Source organism: Saccostrea cucullata, unplaced genomic scaffold, assembly GCF_032062105.1.
Source record: "Saccostrea cucullata isolate Sc308-1 unplaced genomic scaffold, CSIRO_AGI_Scuc_v1 ctg2051, whole genome shotgun sequence".
NCBI lineage: Eukaryota > Metazoa > Mollusca > Bivalvia > Ostreida > Ostreidae > Saccostrea > Saccostrea cuccullata.
This window is the reverse complement of record NW_026921933.1, coordinates 1,356-12,746: the sequence shown is the minus strand read 5'-3', so window position 1 is coordinate 12,746 and position 11,391 is coordinate 1,356. Positions and strand designations below refer to the sequence as shown.

General features: G+C 31.9%; 1 protein-coding gene across 1 annotated transcript; it reads right to left on the bottom strand.

Moving 5' to 3' along the window:
• Positions 1-2,224: 2,224 nt before the first annotated feature.
• Positions 2,225-5,907, bottom strand: LOC134260927 (mucin-2-like). Its single transcript, XM_062743452.1, has 4 exons — positions 5,741-5,907; positions 4,942-5,045; positions 3,640-3,704; positions 2,225-3,556 (listed from the first exon to the last, which is right to left on the bottom strand). The coding sequence occupies exons 2-4, from the start codon at positions 5,026-5,028 to the stop codon at positions 2,422-2,424; spliced, it is 1,287 nt and encodes a 428-aa protein (XP_062599436.1). The 5' UTR covers positions 5,029-5,045; positions 5,741-5,907; the 3' UTR covers positions 2,225-2,421.
• Positions 5,908-11,391: the final 5,484 nt, after the last annotated feature.

The following is an 11,391-nucleotide window of genomic DNA, read 5'->3' as shown; positions in this document are numbered from 1 at the left end:
ATTTACAAGAGTGTATTCACAATTAAAAATTTTTAAATTACATTTCCATGGAAAGAAATACCGGTACTGAAAAATTATCAGTGTAACTCTTCTTTGTGGGAGATAAGAAAATTTTTGTTCGTGGTATGTCTACTTAAAAACAAAATAAAAATTAATAATTTTCCCCATAAATATCTCATTATTCATTTTTGGTTTAAGGGTGGTGAAATTCTTTTCTTGGCGTTGTTGGCGCAAATGCATTGACTAATATGCAATAAACAGCTGGTCATAACGGGATTTATTTACGTCTTTTATGATTCTATAAAGTAGGTGACACAAGCGTTCCTTAGAACACTCTTGTCTGTTATAATTATTTAATTAGGCATCTACTAGTTATAAGCAGCTAATAACCATATTACTATTTTCAGTTAGCAAAATAAACACTGCAAGAATCATTCAAATCAGCGAACTCAGCACCGAAAAGTCGTTAAATGCTGTTTACATTTACATATATCAATTTGTCATTTCTATTGTCATCGGAGTAGGCCGATATTGGTTGAGATCCTAATTTCAAACAAACTGAGGGGTGATCAAAGAGTTCGCGAACAATTTCTGTATTTACATAACAATTCAGATTAGAATGTAACTATTTTATCATATGCAGTGTATAAAGTTTTTTAACGAACATATTCTTCAAAAAGCACATATAAAAAGATATTTGTTGTTTTATAAGCACTTCTATGGGAAAATAACACCCAAGAACATCAAAGAACGGTTACGAATCTAATGTATATGTTGAAAATCCTTTGCTTAATATAATTATAACGTTTCGTACAATGAATTAACAAATATTTAATCATTTATTTGAATGATTGTTTTTTGGGAAGACAGGGGCTAGTTAAAAGTGATGTTTGTTCTGGATGCTCAGTGAAAATGAGCTGGAAAAGAAATTAAAACTTAATTGATTAATAAAATAGAGGTCGACGCGTCACAGTTACGGAAATACTTAAACTACATTTATCCCCCTTAAATTTTTAAAAGTTACTTTACACTGTGAATATGTCTGGTATATATTAATGGTCTCACTTTATACATCTTATTGCTGTTTCTATAAGAAAACAGGAAAACAAATTAAACTCACTGATGTTGCTTTACACGTACAACCGTGCTTTTACCGGATGTCATTGAATATTTGCCCTAAATTACATGCATAGTAAAACCGGTATTTCACATTATACAGAGAGGATGCCTTACATTCATGAAATATATATTCAACTCAATTATATATTATTTATTTGAGGAGGTTGAATGTTTTTTAACAGGTTTATATTTATAATGAACACACATAGCTTAATTACAGAAATCAAAACAACAAATTGGGTCAGCGCGCTTCTTCAGCACTACGGAGCAATTAATATGACTTTTCTGCACTGTGATTACGTCTAAGAAGGATATGGAGATAACGAACAGTATTCAATAACAAAGTCCATAAAAGAATACAAAAACGAGCAAAGCAAACACGGACCTCCGAAACATCAGAGGTGGGATCAGGTGCCAGGAGGAGTGAGCATCCCCTGCTGACCGGTCACACCCGCCATGTGCTCTTTATCATGATCGGGAAATAACGGAAAAATCCGTCGTCAATTCAGTGTTTAAATAATGGACTAACAATTAGTATGAAAAACGTCAGTCAGCATTTGACTCAATGATAAATTGTATTTGCTGACAAGGTCATTGTATCGACCATAGACCTTACGAAATGATGACTTTAAACGAGACTGCTGATATTCTTGTTTCATCAACTTGCTTGTCAATAATTTACTTCGTTTTAGAAATGGTTCACGCGTAGAGCATGCTCTTGCGTATCGAATCAACTGAGATATATACACTCCGTATGCAGGTGATAAATGTATAATGCTGCATAAGTAAGAGAAGTTAATGATAGAAAAATTAAAGTCATCACGTTTATCATATAGCGTGGTTGTTAGATTACCACTATCGTCTTTTTCAAGTAAAATATCCAAGTACGAAAGAGATGTGTCAGACTCTGTGGTACTTTTTTTTATCTCAAGCTTACCAGGATATATCGTATTGATATATATATAGAAATGGAAATTATCATTGCCAATTCATAGGGAATACTAGTTAATCATAATATTGCATTGATTTAAATTTCTAATCATACGAGAGAAAAGATCATCAGACCTCCGCCCCTTAACTCCAGAACCCCTGTCCCTGGGGCCAAGAATTTAAAAATTTTAGTAGATTGCTTAATTTTTTTAAAGCTTAGATCTGATTACATATACAGTTAAGCGTTTAATATATTAGTCGTCCTTAATTGTCCCGTGAAAGATAGATGATATATGTTGCAAAGATAAAGGGTTATTTCAATTGAAGTTTAGTGGTTGTTTTATCTGCCATTGATTGTGTGATCGGTATTTCTTATGTAGATGTAGTTGTAGTTTTATAGATTGAATGAAGAGTTTTTGTTGCAGTGTTTGTTACATCTGTGCGTAGGTGAGGGATTTCTTGTGGTTGTGGTGTTGGTGGTACAGGAAAAGAAGTAACTTTTGAGGTTCTAATAAGTGCCTCTTTTGTTGAAGATGATGCGTTTGAATATGTCCATACGGCTTTTTCCTCACTTGATGTATTGAATGTATTCGGAGATTCAGTAGATCGCAAAGTTTTAATCGGAATTGAAGAAGAAGAAGAAGGGATTGACGAAGAATCTGAAACTGAAGTATCAATACCATTTGTTGATATTGATGTAGAAATCGCTGTCGTTGATAGAGCTGTTCTTGAATTAGTATCACTTGCATCTAAACTCAGTATTGGTTGTAAAGGAGATGTTGATGGGTTATGAATGTTAGTTGAAAGTAATGAAATTTTATCCAAAAAAGAAGTGCTTTTAGAAACATGTGTAGCTTGTGCAGGGATTGTTGTTGATGTTTCTCTACCAGGGCCTGTAAAAACTTCAGGGGTGGCGGTCAGGGTTGAAATCATAGTATGTGTGGAAGAGAAATTAGAGGCAGTTTTTCCCATTGTCACAGTAGAATTTTCATTAGGTGAAATTGCTGTCGTGGAGAGTACAGCAGGGATTGACATTTTTGTAACCGATGTTTTAGGAGAAACAGAGGAAGGAAAAGTAGAGGCCATGATAGAACTCATCATTGTAGTAGAAATTGCAGTAGCCGCCATTGAAGAAGTGATGATAGAAGTAAAACCTGTATAAGGGGATGTTGTAGGGGAACTGGTCGTCTTGGAAGATGTTACAGATGACGGTAAAACAGTAAATAGGGTTTTACTAAAAGGATCGATACTAGGTTGTAAAGTAGTTGCAGCTCTAGTTAAAGTACGAAATGTAGATATTGTGTTTCCGTCTTTCGTGGTACTTGTGTACGGTGTAAGAATAGATAATGATAAACTGGCACTGGTCACTGGATATTTTCCAAAATATTCAAAGTCATTCTCTTTCTTCATGAATGATTTCCGAAATGTGGAGTCTAAAATTTCCACTGACATCCGACTTATTTCAGTCTGTAAAAATATTGTGAATTCAACCACAATGCTTCCATTCCTGTAAGAAAAAAATAAAATATCTGAATTCCTTGAAAATTCCATTCAATTAAAATCGGAGTGCAAATATCTTGAAAATCATACCGAAGTCCTGTGACAGCACAGTTCCGCAAAATCGTTAGGCTATCCCATTTGATACATGTTGCAATCTAAAATGATAAATCAGGAAATCTACATAATATATTTTTAATCAAGTGATTGCTGACATAACACTTGAATGTTTTAAATCATATAATTTTTCTTATCATATTAGTTTTTAAAAAGTCTAAAGGTAAATTTTAATCTATATCTAATAGAGCTAGACATTAAGGTTGATTAAAGCCGAATATGGTCGTTTTTCTTGCATTCTTACATTCAGGTAACAAATTACACTCAGATAACAAAGATAAAAATATCAAGAAGAGAAATTTAAAAACATTTGGTGATCAGTATGAGTTGTTTACTAAAGTTATGATTACATGATGTCATGAAAAGGGTCTAACAACAATTGAGAGACGACAAAGACATGGCTTTAAGATTGCTCTGAAGAGTGCCTTTAAGTCATAGTCATGACAATTCAAATTCCGTATTAAATCCAAATTTTTTCGTCGACGATTTTTTTTCATTGCATACCTTCCTTTTTTTTTAAATAATGACCGAGAGGATTGCTTTCGGAAAGGTAAAATTGCTGGCTTGTTCCTTTTTAAAGTTCCTTCGAGTATTTTTCCTTCTTATCTACTATTTAGATACCACACCTGTCGATGGAGGGCTGCAAATCTAGACCTGTTCTTCGTACTAACGACCTTTGGGCAGTATTTTTTTTTTCTCGTATCGGCACCTTCATGTATTGCGAAACGGGTCTAACAATCTCATATGAAGAACCAGTCTCTACATCACACTGTGGGATCAAACCCGCTACAGAAGCAACTTCTTACACCACGACGTTAGACACGCTCTAACAAATTGGCGACCAGAAAAGACTGTAATATGCTTAGTTTTGCTTTGAGTAATGCTAATGAGTTAAACAAACTTAGAAATCTTGATTAATATGGCACCATAAAGGTGCAGTGATTGAAACTTTAAAATTACAATATTGATATAAGAAAATATTTATGTTGTTAAATAAAACAATTATCGACTTAGGTCAGTAACGACTAAAATCATATATAAGAAGAATAAGGATCTATTTGAAAAGTTTACTAATTTAAAGTAAATGATGTTGGGTAAGACAATAAATTTCCTTAGCTCCTGGTAACAAGATCAATTATTTACAGATTCTTGACAAGCTTATATGTCAGAAAAAAATTACTTTTTAACTTGACAGCTATGTATTTCTACATATACAATGAAATTAATTCTTGAAATTAAAATTTTTTTCTTTAAAAAAAAAGCATTGCAAGTTCTTACCTCTTCACAGAAATCATGTGTGAAGTTAAGATAAACCAGAGATGTTTTATTATTTAATTCTTCTGTAAAATCCTGCTGAATCCTCATTTGTCCTTTTGCTTGAACTTAAAAAGACAGGAAATAATGAAGATACTGAATGTTTTTCTGTATAAGCGTGATACGATTTTAAGCATTTATGTTGAAACTTTACTGTTTATCCAAGGCAATATACCAGCTTTGTTTGTTTCAAAACTTCATAATGATAAAATCAAATTATGCCGAAGGTATCAGTCGCTGATTGAGATTCATATACGAATTTAAAATGTAACAATCATTCATCATTGATTTATAGAGAAAAGGTAAAAGGTAAAAGTATTATTAAACATATTCATGCAAATGAGAATTCTTATCCGTCAAGTCTATATATCAGTTTTTCTTTTATATTCAAGTAATGAATTTTCAGAAATTTACGGACAGTGCCTTATATTTTGCTCCAATATTATAGACTTTGTCATGAGGAAATGGAGGATTGATGTATCATTAAGCACTCTCTTGAATCCTTTGTCATTCAAATTTAGTGCCATGCTAGTTATTTGAGAATTTCTTTCAAACAGAGATATTATAAAGACAAAAATGCTAACATACTTGTCAAGAATATATCTCAAAATTTATATAACCTACTAGAAACGCAAATGGTGAATATCCATGCGCCATTTTCATTTTATAATTATTTTTTTTAAAAAATCCTAAATTAAATACAAAGCAAAAAGCAGATATTTGCTATTAATTAGGATGTAGTTTAATAATGTATCTTTCCTACCCACTTCAAAGTGGTTTTGAGGAGTATCATCATGATTATGATTCCACTTCACCAAAGCAATAAAAAAGGCACCTCCTGCTCCAAGAACTATCAGGCAGCTTATGACGGTAATGAAAATAATTTGTGTTCTATATTTTGTATGCTTCTCAATAGTTGTTGAATATTCATACCCCGATGATTTATAGTCATGCTGGAGACCAAAACTTCCATAGCGAACGTTATGATGTAAGGTTGCCTGTACCAAACAGAATAAACCTGATATGAAATATAGAAAGACATATATATATATAAATACATATACATGAAATAAAATAATGACAAGATGGTTTTTTTTTATACAGTTTTAAATTCTTACTGATTTAATCGACCTCTTTATAAAATCTTTTTATTAATTTTCACGTGTAGAACACATTAAACTTGAAAACTAATCAGACTTAAAATAGCATTTTTTATGTACATCTTATCATCACGCTGGTTGAAAACCCTGTTATTTTAAATCAAGCATATCCATTTTAATTATTTAAATGCGTAGTAACAATACATGTATTATAAGTTTACCTTTATTGATTACCAGAGAGAGAGAGAGAGAGAGAGAGAGAGAGAGAGAGAGAGAGAGAGAGAGAGAGAGAGAGAAATTGGTAGTCTCATCCATAAGAAAACAAATGATGTAAAAATAAACATTGTACAAGAGTATAATACATGTTTGCAAAGATATCGCGAAGAAATATTTCGGATAAAATGGCTGAATTTGTCAAAAAATCCCTGATAGAGTTAAAGAAGAAGGTATGGTTTGAGCTTTATTGTGCTCTAAAATTTAAATGTTCTCAATAAGTAATGAAATTGGCTTTAACAAGAGTTCAGTATATGGATATGATAAATTATTAAAGAATATGGCACCAAGGAGGACTGATCTTGAAATATGACGTCATCAATTAGGTAAATTTCTAAGGTTAATGCAGAAAAGCCTCAGAATTAATCATTTTTGTGCTTATTTTACTTTAGAAAATAATGTCTGCCAGCGTTGCCCACTTCAATTTTTAGATATCTTATGCAAACTTCTTTGAAAAATCATTTATCACAAAATCTTTGTGGGCGACGGTGGCAGAGTATGTTTTCTGAAAGGAAATTCAACTGAAATTGGATGTCTTCTGCAACTTTTAATGAAAATACAGGAAAATGCTTAAGTTTATTACGTCACAATTAACATTTAGGAGGTCATAAGAGAAAATCAATTTGTGTATTGTAAAAATACAGGGCTTAATTTGTATTTAAACTGTAAATTTTTCTTAGAGTATATTAAAATAAGTGTAACCGAGAAATTGTTGAAATTCCGATGGACACTAAACCTTGCTCGACGACAATATGTATAAAACCACAATATGTACCGCCATAAAAGTTTTTGTTGGTTGGTTATCAGTTCACAATTCTATATACTTTGCTGTTAGGAGAATTAACCATCATACAGATTAAAAAAAAATGAGGATTATGTACTTTTTCCAGATATTTTCACAGAAAATAACAAATAGCAATACCCGAGCTGGAATATCCCTGTAACATTTTTCATTCGTAATTTTGTTGATCCAATCTTTTTTGTAATCAACACTGTCGATGTGCTCTTTAGAATCATTTTCCTTTTCCATAATATGGGATCAAGTGTAAGTGTGTTGTAATAAGAATCCAAAAATAGGTAGAGTTACTCGAGTATCACCTGGAAGATAGATATTATCAATTTGCATTAACAATAAAAAAACCCACTACCAATGCATAAAATACTAATATTTATTTATAGTGGGTATCATAGATGGGGAAAAAAAACAATTCGTAACACACTATGTAAACATATACAAAAATATTGAAATATCAATTTAAAAAAAAAGAAACTTTTTAGTATACAATGATACTTTATTTTGTAATGCTAAGTCTACATCATTTTTTCTAATACTTTGGTAATTTGTAATGAATTTTTTTATCATAAGATAACCTGATACTTTATTTTATAATATTTGAAGATATATATCATGATACGGTGATGATATCAACATAAAAAAGATCTCAGTGGGGAATGTCATACACATATACATGTAATATCAAAGTATGGAACGCCGTCACTGCCTTATAACAGAACACAACAGTTGCATTGCGTCAACCTTCCATTACATTATGTCAACACTTTATGACATTTACTCACACTACTATTGCATTGTGTCAACCTTACATTACATTATGTCAACTCTTTATGACATTAACCCACAATGCTATTGCATTATGTCAACCTTTCATTACATTATGTCAACTCTTTATGACATTAACCCACAATGCTATTGCATTATGTCAACCTTCCATTATATTATGTCAACTCTTTATGACATTAGTCCACACTACTATTGCATTGTGTCAACTTTCAATTACATTATGTTTAGTCTTTATGGCATTAACTCACAATGCTATTGCATTATGTCAACCTTCCATTACATTATGTCAACTCTTTATGACATTAACCCAGAATGCTATTGCATTATGTCAACCTTCCATTATATTATGTCAACTCTTTATGACATTAGTCCACACGACTATTGCATTGTGTCAACCTTTCATTATATTATGTCAACTCTTTATGACATTAGTCCACACTACTATTGCATTGTGTCAACCTTTCATTATATTATGTCAACTCTTTATGACAATTACACACACTACTATTGCGTTATGTCAACTTTCAATTACATTATGTTTAGTCGTTATGGCATTAACTCGCACTTTAATTACATTGCGCCAATCTTCCACTGCATTATATCAGCTCTTTATGACATCAAGTCAAAACAATTTTACGTGGTGTAAAAATGTTTTTATATATTTTCAACTCATTATTACATTATGTGCACTCTCTACTATTTGGTCTAAGTAGTTCATTACATGATGTGAATTTATCTTTAACTCAATATGAAGTCGCTATAATACGATGTCAGAATTTCATTACATGATCTGAAAAAATTGTCACATGTGGTCAATTCTTTTACTACTTTATGCCTTCAATATGCTACATGACGACGTGAATCAATTTCATGATGTGAATTTGCCCTTACTTTTTGACAAATCGTTATAACATTAAGTCATTGTGTCTTTACAGTGTGTCAAAAATGCTAAGCCTCTTGTCAGCATACATGTATCTTAGGGTATTTCATCTCATATCAGATGTGGAAAGCTCATATCATACTGTGCGCACTCTTCTACATTATGTCGATTCACTATTACGTTATGCGAACACGGGTATCCTCGGCCTTTATATGAGCATAACGTATTTTCCGCATTCCGAAAGCACTAAAAATGGCGGGAGAGAAAACTGTCATAAAATAAATTCTCAGCGATTAAATGATATAAAAACTTTAAGCGAAAAATGATTAACAACCTTGAAATGTGCAAAGCCTTAACACTGCGACTGTGAATTAAAGTCACGCGTCGAAATTCAATGGCGTTTACTTTTATCTGATAATTAAATAAATCAAATATGAGTCGTGCAGCATTTTTTTTCTTTTGAATTGCTTTTTTTTGTAATAAAAATCTTTAAACTTCTGATCTTACTCAGAACACTGTCATAAGTTTTTTTTTTATCAGTCTTTAACTCTCTTTTTTTAAAGTGTAAACACATCGATCGAATAACACACGTGCACTGGCGGCTTGGGGAAGGGGGGGAGGGGTTCAGAAATCCTGCCCTACCATCTTTAGTCACCAAAATATACATAAAATTAATAAATTTATTAGTTTTATATTGTAGGACATTGCATTACTTTCACATTAAGTTTAGCTGAATTATATTGAAATTTTTTTTCTATTAAACTATAAAGCCTGCCGGAGAGTTTTTCTGCTTTCCCCCTTTGGTCACCAACTCTATACCGTCCCCCTTCTTTTTTCAAGATACCCATATGCGCCACAAATATGTGCCCATGCATGCTTATTAAGGCATATTCAACTGATTTAGATGAGGGACTGGTAGATTTTTATAACAGAATTCTGGTCTTGGAATGGTTGAAAAAATTACAGTAACTAATTCCGTGACATAGCATTTATTTGAAAGAGGATGTCAGCCAGAAAAAAAAAATTATTTATCCGAAAAAACTTGACAAGCCAAAAAAATTTGTCCAAGCCCGAAAATCCTATTTCGGAGAGGGGGGTCCGACTTTGATTAGTCATATATTTTTTTCAGTTATACTACATTACCCCTAGTGGACTATACTTCAACAATAAGTGGGGGTGGGGGCTGTCCTTTCAATGAACATTACATTTTCTAAAATAAGGTTATGTCTGGGAAAAGAGGGGGGCTGATATTATGTGTCTATAATTATTCGTCCTACTCAACCCCCCCCCCTCTTACCAGTCATTAAAATACAGTCGTCAACATTCATTATTATACTAGATATACAGCTTTCAGATAATGTAAATGTATTTTCACATCAGGTAATGAACTTTTGGAATCAACATGATAAAGAGTTAACACAATATAAAGATATTTTTTAAATCACATAAGAGTTGACATAACGTAATTATATAACCACATCACGGAATGGAGTTTTGACATAATGTAATAAAGTGTTGATATAATATAAAGATATGTTCACATTATGTTATACACTTTTTATACCACGTAATAAAGCACTGACATAAAGGTAGGATGTGTTCTCCTCACATCATGATGCTCTCGCCGTAATATAAAGATAAATCCATATCATGTAATAATGCTTTGACATGATAGACATATACACTCTCAAAAAGGAATGGACTTTTGACTTCATGTAATGATAAGTTTAATTATAAAACACAATTTACTTGACGTGATGCAATTTTGACCTCACATATTAAAGAAATGAAATAATATAAAGAAACATTCATTTCACGTAATAAAGTTTTAACACAATGTAAACATATTTTCACTTCACATAATGAACTTCCGACTTCAAGTTATAAAGTGCTGACATAATGGAAGAATGTGTTTACTTCATGTAATGCAGCATTGACATGATGTAAAGATATTTTTACATCACCCCATAAAAAATTGACATAACGTAAAGATATGTTCACATCACGTTATGATAGATTGACATAATGAATGCATAGTTTTATGCTATAAGGCAGTGATGGCGTTCCATATCAAAGAATTCGTACCCTAGTATTATGAAGAAAAATCATTATATATTATACAGAAAAAAAATCAGAACATAAAGCAGCATATCAGCTTATTAACAGGAACAGCAAAGAATTAAGTATCCGCAAAACAAAAATATTTAAACAATAAAATGCTTTCTTTGTTTGTTGTTACTGGAATGAACGGAAGCAGCTGTTGCAGAAAAAGTACATAACTGCAATAGCTGCGACCGTTTATTCCAGTAACAACAAACAAAGAAAGACATTTATTGTTTATATTTATATCTGTTTAAATTATCATTTTAAGTAGGATTAAAAGTATTAATTATTGTGTTAATGATGCGAACGTCTTTGTACCTTTCATTGATGGAACGGCCACTGATCAAGAAATCTGTACAGGTGATATGCCTAATGTAGTTTATGCAGGGATGAACGCAATGGGTTTTCTGAAGAAATAAAGAACAAAATATTCAGTGGATGTAAATATTTATTTATGTTGTCAAAAATGGTCACGG